This window comes from Aulostomus chinensis, chromosome 20, assembly GCF_037954235.1.
Source record: "Aulostomus chinensis isolate RoL2024-O1b breed Wild chromosome 20, RoL_Achi_v1.0, whole genome shotgun sequence".
NCBI classification, from domain to species: Eukaryota; Metazoa; Chordata; class Actinopteri; order Syngnathiformes; family Aulostomidae; genus Aulostomus; species Aulostomus chinensis.
Genome location: NC_141339.1, coordinates 46,260 through 60,119, shown reverse-complemented (window position 1 = coordinate 60,119; position 13,860 = coordinate 46,260). Strand labels below are relative to the sequence as shown.

Sequence of the window (13,860 nt, the reverse complement as noted above, 5' to 3'; positions counted from 1 at the left end):
CCAAAAACTCCATCCTCTTTCGCTGCAGTGGCGCTCAGACATTTTCCATCTGCACCAAGTTTGAATGCTTTGCAAAAGAGACAACATTGCAATGCAGGCAACGACATCGACGACGTCCATGTTGTCGTTTGTTTACCTCTCGGTGTTCCGGCTCACGTTTACGTGAAATGTCAGCTGACCGTGTCAGCGCGATGACGTACGAGAGAAAAAAACACAGGCACGCAGCCTCACAGCGGGAGTTCAGACCCGGGTCTTTGGAAGCTTGAATGAGCCCTGATGCCGAGCAAACGCGGGTCCAAAAACCAGTGTTGACATGTGTTTTTCAGTGTGAAAAGGGTATTAGACTGTCCCAGGGCTCAAAATTCTTCCGACACATCATCACTTCAGCAAGATAAGCCCTTGGGGAGCCGCTGAAATCAGGGAGCGGCTAACATTACTGGCCGTGGATAATCACCTCACGGGGACTGTGAAGGATGGCTTGTTTAATGAAAAGTTCGCGGAGGAGCTTGGTCGACGTGACTGTCGCTGGATGAAGAAACAGGTTACCAGCAAGTTGAAAAACTTATAAAAAAGTACCACCAGGTCTGTTACCACAACAGTAGCAGTGGCAGATGGAGGTTGGACTGGGACACTTCAAAATTTGCCAGACTGTCACAGGGCTGAATATTATTCGGACATATATGTTGTACGTCACTGTTCATGTGCACCGTCACATTACACATTTATACCCACACAAGTGGCGGCTTTTTTGGAAAGAGGAATCTTATGCCTCTATTTCACACGGACAAGATGGCAAATTCCCGACTCTACCTTGCTGCAAATTTGGCATATTCTGTGTCTAAAAAGGGCTAGTGATTTGTGTGGCATCTTTTTTTGTCATTCAAATTTTTGGGGGTTTTAACTAACTTTACAGACATTTCAAACGTTACAGATATTGCATGAATTAATAGCCTGTTGAAGAAAGTCGTCGTCGTCTTCCGCTTATTCCTTACTAGTAAGGGTCGCGGGGGGGCTGGAGCCTATCCCAGCATCTACGGGCGAGAGGCGGGGTTCACCCTGGACAGGTTGTTTAAGAAAGTAAGAAGGAGAAACAGACAGAACGAAGGGAAAAACACAAAAAAGAAAGAAAAATCTGAAAAATAGATAAATAAAAATAAAATATAACATTGATAAAAATAAAACATTCATCTTAACACTTAGAGGCAGCCCCCACACCTGGGACCCCTCATGCTTCATACACATTCAAAGCATATACAAATACAAATACATGCACTATAACTATCCTTCCAACCATACCTTACACCCTTCTATGGCGTTACACCCCTTATGTAGGCAAGGCAAGGCAAGGCAATTTTATTTGTATAGCCCGTTTTCACAAACAGTTTGTCTCAAAGGGCTTCACATGGCATCATAACAACATCCTCTGCCCTTAGACCCTCACATCGACTGAGGAGAAACTCCATAGAAAACCCTTTTAACAGGGAAAAATCTGAGAAACCTCAGGGTGAGCAACAGAGGAGGGATCCCTCACCCAGGACGGACAGACGTGTAGTAGATGTTGGTACAGACAAGAAAACAGTTTACAATACAAAATGTGGGAAACACGGAAATATTAATAACAGCTGAAGAAGGAAGCTTCTGGTAGGGGAGGCAGGGAGAGCAAGCCAGCTTGATGGGGGACTGGATGGCAGACTGGTTCATGGAAGGGGAGCGCAGGCCGGTGTAACAGTAGGGAATAAGGGGGGGGGGGGCGATGCAGGCGGCGGTTGGGGATCGGTCTGGTGGATCTGTGGAAACACAGAGAGACCACATGTAGACCACAAAGACTTCCCAATGCTGACTCATTTTACGTGGAACATTATTAACCTGAGTAATCATCTTTTCAAAGGCAGCAGTCTCTGTCATGAGCTTTAACCACTCCACAAGCACTGGTTTATGTGGGCTCTTCCACTTGTGTAGTGTGAGCCGAGCCACAACAATAAAACCAGCTACTGTCACCCAGAGCTCTGCTTTGGTAAGGCCTGGTGGCATTAGAGCCTTATCCATTAACAGGCCTAAATGTGGGGATTCTGGTAAAGGTCGTTTAAGCCATCCTTCAAGGTTTTTCAGCACCATCTTCCAGAAGGGCAGTACCATAGGACAGCCCCATTCTGCATGAAGGAATGTGCCCAACTCCTTATGACATTTCCAGCATTTACTGTCCTGAGTTAATCCCATTTTAAACAGTTTCAGTGGTATAAAATAACATCTATGTACCATCTCAGTGGATGAACTTACTTCTTGCATCCCTTGTAGTCAAACCTACATTTGAGATCTCATCCTGCCATACGTCTTCACTAATCTCACCACCGAAATCCTTGTGCCATATTAATCTAAAGCTTTCACATATTGTTGTTTGAATATTTGACATTTTCCTATGAAACAGTGAGGCTGAGTGCAGAGTATGACGACAATTGAAGAATTGTTGAACCTTATTTTCTCCTTCCTCTGCCCATTCTAATCCAAAAGTAGAACTCACACTGCTCCTCAACAGTAAATACTTCCAGAAATCCCCTTTGTCTGTTGGATCATATTGTTCTTTAAGGTCCTGAAATGACTGGTCCTTGTAGAGGTCATAGACAACACGTATCACTTTTGCCAACCATATACCCCAAGTGCATGTCTTTTTCCCTGTACATATTGAAGGGTTATTCCATATAGAATAACCTTGTTTATACTGTGAAATCCCCAAGATTTTATGTGCTCTTGCCCATGCCCATCGAGGTTTTCTTTTTCTGTCTGTCTGTCTGTTTTCTTTTGTGATAATAATTCCACAATATTAAATGGAGTGGCAAGTTCCTTCACGATCTTAACCCAATTCGGGCTTGACTCCATATGGGATAACCTTAAATTGGAATTTAGAGATTACTGATAGCCTGAACCCTCTTGATATTGGCATACCTTCGGATTTTTGCCAATTTATTTTATAGCCAGATAATTTTGAAAACGATTCAATTTTTGATAAGACATTAGGGATGGACACTATAGAATGTTTGATAAGTAATAAAATGTCATCTGCGTACAGAAACAGTTTGTGCCCCCCCCCCCCCTTGTGACACCCATTTAATATCAGTATCTGTCCTAATTGCAGCTCAAGGAACAACATAAAAAGTAAGTGTCCTTGTTTGGCCCCAAGTGTTAGGCCAAAGAAGGGCGAGATCAGTCCATTCTTTATCACTGTCACTCTGGGTTCAGACTAATTTATATTCACCCATTTGATAAAACCTTCCCCAAACCCAAATGTCCTAAGTGTGTGTCGCAAAAAGCCCCACTCCACTCTGTCAAATGCCTTTTGGGCATCTGCTTTCACCCGATTAAGCTTAATGAGGTGTAGCAGGCGTCTAACATTATCTGAAGATGATCTTCCTTTAATGAATCCCACCTGAACCGAGTGTGGTTGTCAGAATTTTACAATCCACATTGATCAAACTGATAGGTCTAAAAATTCCTGGATCAGTGGGATCTTTATTTTTTTTTAACAATAAAAGAGATCAGAGCTTCATAAAATATTTCTGGTAGTTTTCCCAATGAGAATGATGAATCATACATTGTTTTTAGGATAAGAGCCAATTTGTCAACATATACTTCTTATAATATTCTGAGGGAAAGCCATCTGGACCAGGTGACTTTCCAACCCTCATTGATGAAATGGCTTTTTTTTTAACCTCCTCTACTGTTGTGGGTCTGTCTAAAAAGTCTTTCTGATCACCTTACATTTCTGGCAAGTTTATATTTGAGAAAAAAAGTCTCGTAGTTACCCAAATCCAGATTGATCTCTGATTTATAGAGTTGTTCATAAAAATTTGCAAATACTTTATTAATATCCCCTGTTTGTGTCACCAATTCACCTTTCTCATTTTTAACAGCTGGTATGGCATAACTGGTCCTTTTGGTGTAATTGTCTTGCCAAAAGTTTCCCTGATTTTTCTCCACTCTCATAAAAATTACTTGTCAACCTAAATAGGGCATACTCAGCTTTTTTGTTGTATAATTCATTTGAAATTTCAAGTCACATACTTTTTTCAGCAACAGGTCAGAGTGTTTCTCAGTTAGTGATTTCTTTAAGCTGATATTCAAGATCCTTTAATCATTGTATTCGCTATCTTTTTTCCTGCTTGAATAGGCAATAACTTTCTCCCTTTTGTAAGCCTTAGAGGCTTCCCAGACAGTTCCAAACTCATCTGTTGACCCAGTGTTCTCCAGAAAGACATTCCATCCATCCATCCATCCATCCATTTTCTTCTGCTTATCCTGTTAAGGGTAGCGGGGGGTAGAGCCTATCCCAGCGGCTTCCAGGTGAGAGGCGGGGTTCACCCTGGACAGGTCGCCAGTCCATCGCAGGGCCAACACATAAAGACAAACAACCATTCACACTCACATTCACACCTACGGTCAGTTTAGAGAATCCAATCAGCCTAGTCCCCAAATCATGAATTTGGACTGTGGGAAGAAGCTGGAGTACCAGAGAGAACCCACGCAGGCACAGGGAGAACATGCAGACTCACACAGAAAGATCCCGTGCCCAAGCCGGGACGTGAATCTGGAATATTCTTGCTTTGAGGGGACAGTGCTGACCACTGCACCACCGTGTCACCCCTAGAAAGAAATTGTCAAGTTTATTTTCTAATAAACTATTAAATTCTGGATCCTGTAGTAGTGATACAGTAAGCCTCCACTTATTTTTCCTTGCCCTGTCTGATTTAATTACTAAATCTAGCTGCACAGCAGCATGATCAATTAGTGCTATGGGTCCTATCGTACAGTCATAGATGCTCTCAACTAGATCCTTGCCAATCAAAAAATAGTGTATCCTAGAGTGAGATTTGTGATTGGGCTTGACTTTGGCTGATTATCTGTTGAATATGATCACATTATTGCATTTTTCTGGAGGGACTGATGATTAATGCTGAACAATAAGAGGTCGTACACATTATGTTTTTTTGTTGTTATTTTAATATTTAGCCTGTCTCAATGTAAAACTGAAGTACAATGTGATAAAATTTGGTGGGGACACAATCTGGGTTTCTCATGTGCCCATCCCAGGAAACATAGGTGCTCAACAGTGGGTGAGTTGAACGCGAGTCTCCTCGCACTGATTCTTTTGTCATTATCACATCCTGCCTTGCAGAGCAGGATGTTAGAAGGTCAGGGGGAGGCCAGCCTTGCAGGAGAGGCCTCTAGGTCAGACACTGACATTTCACAACCCTTCGCTAACAGTTTGTGTATTGTGGTTGAGCCAGTACTGCTTCTCTCAGAAAGCACCTCTAATTACATCAACTGGAGAGCCACAATAGCAGCTTTCTCCCACTAGTGCACAGGACGACAAGGCCAGATTATCCCACACTGGCCCTCAGCCACCCAAATGATCACTGTCCCCCAAGTGTGTGTTGACATAAAGCAAGCAGTCATTGGAGTAGGAATTAACACTCAACAGTATTGTAAGTGTGTGTGAGTGTGTATGTGTGTGAAACTGAAGCAAATATTAATGCCTTTGGCAATGGGGATAAGTGTTATTGTGCTTGGGCACTATTTATTTGTTGGTTCTAAACAACTAGGACAAAAGATAAACTCACAATAGGTATTGCCTTAAATAGTTCACTGAAAGTGTTGGAGTCTTGATTCATGGATTCTAGCCATTGTAATATTTTAGAATCGAAGAGAAAATGGGCCCCGGTGTAAAAATACAAAGATTAAGTTATAATTTGAAAGAGAGTGAGATGCTACTCTCGCAAGTGAGCTTGGAGGAGTGGGCCCACTGGAGAACCTTGGAGTGTACCGAGTCGGGGACACCGAGTCGGGGACAAACCTCCGGTTAGGAGGTTCATTACTGGGGCCTGGCTGTTTAGCCTGCACCTCCCACACGGCAGACTCGATCTCCCAGGATGCCATGCCCACGACGCAGGTGGGGGGAGGGGGAGGATAAGGTGCGGACTCTCCAAGTCTGAGGGAGGAGAGTGGAGTCGAGAAAGGGCGTCTGGCTTTACGTTGCGGGAGACGGGGCGATACGAGAGGGTGAAGTTAAAACGGCTTAGGAATAAAGTGCACCAGGCCTGTCGGGAATTGAGTCTTTTAGACGAACGTAAATAAGCCAGGTTCTTGTGGTCAGTCCAAATCAAAAAAGGAACGGTGGGGCCCTCTAGCCAGTGCCTCCATTCCTGGAGAGCCCAAACCACCGCCAGCAATTCACGGTTGCCCACGTCGTAATTCCTCTCAGCCGGTGAGAGACGGCGGGAGAAGAAGGCACAGGGGTGAAGTTTGTCCGTAAGGGTGTCTCGTTGGGACAGCACTGCGCCGGCTCCCGAGTCAGAGGCGTCAACCTCCACCACAAACTGCCGAGAGGTATCAGGGTGCCGGAGGACGGGTGCAGAGGTAAATAGTTTTTCGAGCTGAACGAATACACGGTCCGCCAGAGGGGACCACTGAAAGGGAGAACTGGGAGATGTGAGTTTGGTCAAGGGAGCCGCCACCTTACAAAAGTCCCGGATGAACCTCCGATAGAAGTTGGTGAATCCAACGAACCGTTGGAGCTCCCTCCGGGTGGTGGGGGTAGGCCAGTCGACCACCGCCTGGATCTTGGCCGGGTCGGGCTGCAGCTGCCCCTTGGCCACAATGAAGCCCAGGAAGCTAATGTAGGTGGCATGGAACTCACACTTCTCAGGTTTTACATAGAGTTTGTTCTCTAGTAGGTGTTGTAGAACGAGCCTATGCTCCTCAGGGGTGCGGGAAAAAAAACAAAATGTCATCCAAATAAACAAACACAAAGCGGTCAATCATGTCTCGTAATACATCAGTAATGAGGGCTTGAAAAACTGCAGGGGCGTTATTGAGACTGAAAGGCATTACCTGGTATTCAAAGTGGCCCAATGGGGTGTTGAATGCTGTCTTCCACTCATCCCCCACCTTGATCCGGATGAGGTGGTAGGTGTTGCGCAGGTCGAGTTTTGTGAATATGGAAGCAGAGCAGAGGGGTTCCAGGTCGATGAGGGGAAGGGGGTATTTATTTTTGACTGTGATATCGTTGAGGCCACGGAAATCAATGCAGGGATGGAGGGAAGAATCCTTCTTTTTCACAAAGAAAAAGCCGGCTCCCAAGGGCGAGGACGAGGGGCGGATGAGTCCCGAGGCCAGTGAGTCCTGGATGTATGCCTCCATCGCTTCCTTCTCCGGGCGCGACAGGTTGTAAAGCCGGCCAGACGGGAAAGGGGCCCCTGGGAGGAGGTCTATGGCGCAGTCGTAGGGGCGGTGTGGGGGCAGGGAGAGAGCTAGATCCTTGCGGAACACAGGAGCTAAGTCATGGTATTCGGGGGGCACCGAGGAGAGGTCGGGGGGCTCTGGAGGTGAAGACGGAGATCGAGGGGAGATGGGGTTGGAAGAACGCAGACAATGAGAATGGCAATGAGGGCTCTAGTTTGTGATGGTAGTGGTTCTCCAATCAATGTGCGGGTTGTGGAGCTGTAGCCAGGGAAGACCTAACACCAGATGGGCATGGGGAGACGGAATGACGAAGAACCGCAGACTCTCTATGATTGCCAGAGACCAAGAGAGTTACAGGGGCTGTATGATGGCGGATCTGGGCTATAAGCCTGCCGTCCAGTGCGGTGACATTCTTGGGAGAGGGTAAGGGTTCAAGGGGGAGGCTGAGTTGATCCGCCAAGTCATCCTGGATGAAGTTCTCATCCGCACCAGAGTCAATTAATGCCCTTACCGGTAGCGAGTCTCTCCCCCAAAGAAGGTGGGCGGGGACGGAAACATGGGCAGGAGAGCTGGGAGCAGAGGAAGTTTGACTCACCAGTGCGCCCTCTTTCACTGGTGAGTCCCCCCTTTTGGCGTCTGCGGACAGGAGGCTAGGAAGTGGCCCGCCCTACCACAATAGATGCACAGCCGGAGGTTAAAACAGCGCTGTCTCTCGCTGGGATGGAGACGAGACCTGCCTAGCTGCATGGACTCCTCAGGGGCTGAGCTGGCCGTCGGCGAAGTCAGAGATGGAGAACGCGGATAGGAAGGACTGCAGGGAGGTGGTACCTGAGCTCTCTCTCGCCGCCTCTCCCTGAGTCGATTATCAATGTGGATGGCGAGGGTGATTAGGGACTCGAGGAAATTGGGCTCATCCCGGGAGGCTAGCTCGTCCTTCAACTCGCTATTCAGGCTACGGAGAAACATCCCTTTAAGCTCGTGCTCCCCCCACCCGCTCTCAGAAGCAACGATACGAAAATCAATGGAAAAATCTGCCACTGATCTAGAACCCTGCGCTAGGGTAAACAGGTGTTTGGCAGCCTCCTGATCTTGCAGGGGGTGATCAAAGATTCGGCATAGCTCGCGGGAAAACTGGGCTTAGGAGGACAGAATAGGGGACCCCTGTTCCCACAGGGCCGTAGCCCACTGAGCAGCCCTACCCCTCAGCAGGTTGACGGTGTACGCGACTTTGGCTCTGCCGGAGGGGTAACTAAAGGGCTGCTGCTCGAAAACCAGAGAACAGCGGAAGATGAAGCAGTGAGCCCTCCCAACTTCTCCAGAAAAGGGTTCAGGGGAAGGGACAAAGGGCTCTCGGTGCTGGTCGGGGGAGGGTGAGGGCTGAATCGTGGAGAAGGAGGAGGAACTCACTGGGGGCTGTGAGGCGGATGGGCTGCCGTCCGGTGGTTGGAGCTGTTCTGAAAGAGTGGTGACCTAGGTGCTGATGGCCTGCAGAGTCTCCATGATTCCTCTCATAGTTTCCTCATGTTGTACGAGACGAAGTCCCTGTCTGCCAATGGCAGCTCAAAATGGGTCTGAATCTGCTGGGTCCATGATGGCCAGAGTATTCTGTGACGTGCAGAGTAGACGGACCCAGGAGTGGAAACAGTCGGGGTAACAAAGGTTTTATTTACAAAGTGCGACGTGTATTCAAAAAGGGGTTCAAACGAAAAAAGCAACACAGGAGGATGAGGACGTGCAGGGCAGTGAGGGCTCGGGGAGGCACTGGAAAACAAGAGCGGAGAGACAAAGGTTACACAAAAGCCACTGAAGTGAGTTCGGAGATCTTTGAATATTAGCATAACACGACGTGGGAGCCAAGTAGGTACCGCGTGGGTAAAACGTATACTCTGGCATCGAGGAGTGTCACTGGAGGGCTTAAAATGCTTGCAGTGACGAGGGACGCAGGTGAAGCCAATAACTCCTAAACGGCATCGGGGGAGGGTAGTGAACAGAAGGCAAAAGAAAAGTTAGCACACAAAGAACAAAACAGGAGACCAGGCAGACAAAATAAAAGCACCGGAAATGGAACCATGACACAAGTACCTGTAACTGTGTGTTCATTCAATAGTTACCAAATTGTTTTGGTTTCATATGAATTTAATGATAAGTTGTTTTTGTCAAAAAAATATTTTTAGTTTTTGTTTAATTTGTATGTATTTATTATTTTTTGTGGTATCTTTCAGTATTTGTATTAAATTATCCCTGGTACAGGAAATACTTACACATATAAAATGTAAATATAAACACATAAAATATATATTTTTGGTATCTATAATGTCTAAGTGTTAAGTGTATTTTTGTTGTTGTGGACATTTTAATTCCTTTGTATTCAATGAACAATTCGTATACTGAGGTTTGCTGCTGTAATCTGAAAAAAATTGCTCTAATTGCATCAATTCCATGATGTAGACACTGGGATGATAATCCATTTATTGTGCTATTTTCAATGTCTATTATCAGAGTGGCAAATGGTCTGCCACCATGCTGGGTCTGGTACTTTTTGCAAACAGGCTTAAACTGTACATTGTATTGAAGAATTCATCTGTAAATGTGTGTTTATTAGGGCTGAACAAGTCGATATTGAAATCACTCCAGTCGAAAACAGTTTTCTTGTTCTCCATCCAGTCCTCAAGGATCTCTGTACTTCAGCCTGGTGCTCTTTATAAACAGCTTATGATGACTTTTCCTCACAGATTTCAAACGTTAGCCATTCAAGACTATCAAAATTTTATCCATGTATATGATACATGGCTTCTCCTCCACCCTTGTTCTGAGTCACACTGTTTTCAGTGCCGCAGCTTCACTCATGTTCTGGTTAACTTGTCTCTCATGTGGGCAGATCTGGTTGCTTGGTCTTGTAAATTGAAGCAGAAGTCACAGGAAATAGCAGATATTAAACGATTAATCGAAGGATGTTATGAATCAATGGCGGATCTTTCAAATAAAGATTAATATTAATTGGAAAGCCTTATAAAGAGTTCTCGATGTTGAAGTTTGCATACTGGCTTCTGCTATTGTTTACCCTTGATTTAATGCCCAAGTGTACGTATTGTGTATTGTGTTCCAAGTCCTTCTAAGTTATTATTTGTATATTTAAATGCTTTCTAGATTTTTACCTGTAGTTGTTTTTGTTTGCTCTTTTTCTGAGTTGTGTGGCTTTCTTCAGATGTAGAAAGGGTTGTGCCAGTGTATGTCATGGTTGAGTTTGTGGATGTTTGTTACTTCCCTGTCAAATTCATGGTCATCATTGGTACTGGTGCAGATCCTTGATATTTCTGAGACCCTTTCTGAGAGCTTCCTCCCAGGTGGTGGAGTTGTCTTCCCTAGAGTGTATCTGTTTTTGTCTCTGTCCTGCTCTCCTGCTCTCTCTCCGTCCCCACTGATCCTGGATCTGCTCCACCTTCCTGCTGGTAAAGGAAGGTTCTGGTGGCTGCTGTTGCAGGATGTGCTGCTGATGGAGAATTGTTGGGTGGAGGTTCATTGAAGGAGGGAGGTGCTGGACCTGCTCTACTTGGAAAGAGTCAGGAGAGAACTTTGGTTGGGATTTGGTGCCGCACAAATAAAACTGACTTGACAAATTCAATTGAGAAAGATCAGTCCAGCCTGCCCTCCTAATCCTCTAATAATAATGATAATAATAATGAGAACTGGTATTTTTTTGGTCCCAGTTCCTATTTTGGGTTGGCACAGGAGTACTGCTACAATTGAGGACAAACGATACTGCTATCTGTATTTTTGAAGCTGCTAACTGTCACGTAATCATGACACTGCTGCTCGACAGCAGGTTATGACGTAGTGCCTGCTTTCCTCTGGTCATGATGTCAGTCTTGGGGGCTAAACTGTCAAAGGTGTGGGCTCACTTTACAACAAAGACTGAAAACTCGGCTTAATGCAATATTTGTCTCAAAGTAGTTGCGTCCAGCTGGGGGAAACACCAGCAACTTAATGAAGCATTTAGAAACTCATGCAATAAAGCTGAAGGAGAGCAGCGTTTTTGACTGCTTATTAAACCAAGTGGCAAACGCAGATGCTGCATCCTCCTCAGTGCAACTTTCCAGCTTAAACTCCAACACTGCTTCGACAACAGCAATTCATGGTGAGTATGCATGTGAAGCTTGTAGTTATTAACTCTGCAAATATAAGTTATCGTTATGTCTCTAATTGTAAATATTGCTCGTCCTTAAGGGAATGTGAACCGAACAGTAGCCTCTACAAGTCCATTAATACAGAGATCCCGATTTACCACCGCGAAACCAGGGCAGTATCGATCATTTGGTGGCGGGAGGATGTCGTCTCTGCTTTTTGAGGATGATGTGGTCCTCTTAGCTCCATCAGGTCACGACCTCCAGCTCTTGCTGGGACAGTTCGCAGCCTAATGTGAAGTTGCTGGGATGAGAATCGGCACCTCCAAGTCTGAGGTTGGTCACGAGTGAGGGTAGGATGGAGCGGGAGATTGACAGGCAGATTGGAGCGGCATCCGCAGTGATGCGGGTGCTAAACCAGTCCATTGTGGTGAAGAGGGAGCTGAGCTAGAAGGTGAGGCTCTTGATTTACCAGTCAATCTACGTTCCAACCCTCACCTGTGGTCATGAGCTTTGGGTAATGACCGAAAGAACAATATTGCGAATACAAGCGGCTGAAATGAGTTTCCTCCTCAGAGAGGCTGGGCTCTCCCTTAGAGACAGGGTGAGAAGCTCAGTCCTTCAGGAGGGACTCAGAGTAGAGCTGCTGCTCCTCCATGTAGAGGAGTCAGTGGAGGTGGTTCAGGCATCTGGTGAGGACGCCTCCCTCAGGAGGTGTTCCAGGCATGTCCGACCAGGAGGAGGCCTTGGGGCCGACCCAGTCCACGCTGAAGGGATTATATCTCTCGGCTGGCCAGGGAACGCCTCGGGATTCCCCCTGAAGAGCTGGTGGACGTGGCTGGGAGAGGACAGTCTGGGCTTCCTTGCTGAGGCTGCTGCCCACACGACCCGGACCAACTGGATAAGAGGAGGGGGACGACGACGAAGACAATCAGTATCAATAACGAGTGTTGGTACTGGTATCGATATTGATTAAACCCTAATGATATGCATTAGTATTTGCTTGGGCAGAAATGTCCATAGAGGGACATATCCTGCAGATGTGTCTAAAAATATCTAATTTGAGCATGTGTTTTGAACACGTGAGCACAGGCACATATACAGAATATACATGAGTAGACATACATACAGTTACAATTCTGTGTTACTGAAGGCTTTTATGGGTTTTATTTTGTTTACTGAACGAACCACTTTTCCCTCTGTTTGACTGACAGTTATCGTGATCATTAAAAGAATTCTAACTTGAAATGCATTTGCTTCATTGTAAAATCGAAATTGAAAAAACATAGCTTAGTAGTGGAGCTACATTGGCCAGTTTTCTGTTTCTCAGCTTGCCACGTGTGTCTGGTGGGAGCTTCAGTGCTGTGAATCTGCATTTGTTTAGCTCACTCCATCCTCTCATCCCAGATGATAATAAGTGAAATTGGAATTTCTGTGTTTGAACTGTCTCACCAGGATTTCAGCGGACTGTTGCCATTGCAGATTCCAACTACAACTGGTTTTATGGACCAGAGAGCCAGCTGGTCTTCTTGGACCGCTATGTGTTGCGTAATGGCAGCGGAAACTGGCTGGCTGGTCTGATTCATCAGAACAGAGTGAGGGACGGGCCAGGGCAGGCTGGCAAAGGCCAGCGATGGTGTACTCTCCACACTGAGTTCATCTGGTGAGTGTGTGAGAGCAGTTGCTCATGGCCTTGTTTCGTACCTTTTTTATAAACTATGAATTTGAAATCCAGTTGACCTACAGTATATTATATGTTTATGTTGACTTGGTTGAAAATTAAAAAATTAATCCTGAAAAGTCAGACTATAATAAGCAGTAACCGATCATTTAGACAATAATTCAACCCTTTCTTAAGATGACTGCTATTTTCCATTCCGTTTGGAGCTAAATGAATAATTGGAACAAAAATTCTTCAGATCTGTTAAACATTTGTTGAGAATGCCATAACCAGTCACAATGTTATGTGTGGCTAATATGTAACAGAAGTCTCGCTCTGAAATGTCATTGGAGGTTCACTTGTTGCAGGAAGACAGACATAAATGGAAGATGGAAGACAAACAGATAAAAATTATGTACCTGTCCATGTTGTCTACTTTTAGTGAACACAGACAAACAGCCTGTTACAGAGTTGTACTCAAAGTTTCTGTCCTCAACAAATATTTAGTCATTTGGATGGAGTCTTCTTTTGACTCTTGTGTAGGGTTAGGGTTAAATGAATTAAAATAAAAATCAATAAAACAATTCAAAAACATGATCCATCCATCCATCCATCCATCCATTCATTTTCTACCTCTTATCTTGTTAAGAGTGGCAGGGGGTGGAATTGTGAATCCGGCCCCTGATCTCTTAAGCAGGACATTACACAGTCTGTCAGTTCTGATAGAAAACGTCTTGTCATTTTGGTTTTCACCTTGGGTGAGTTACCAGGGTCTCAGACTATAAACTGGTTTGAGATAAAAACATAGAATGCTTCGCTTCTACACTACCATGGATGAGCATGTTG

At 45.4% G+C, this 13,860-nt stretch overlaps 1 protein-coding gene across 2 annotated transcripts in view; it reads left to right on the top strand.

Moving 5' to 3' along the window:
* Nucleotides 1–13,860, top strand: part of dse (dermatan sulfate epimerase) — a 35,442-nt gene that overhangs the window by 16,964 nt on the left and 4,618 nt on the right. For both annotated transcript variants that reach the window (XM_086189903.1, XM_086189902.1), the window contains one exon: nucleotides 12,810–13,017. In XM_086189903.1, the coding sequence (XP_086046029.1) occupies nucleotides 12,810–13,017 (208 nt within the window). The remainder of the gene's footprint in view (nucleotides 1–12,809; nucleotides 13,018–13,860) is intronic.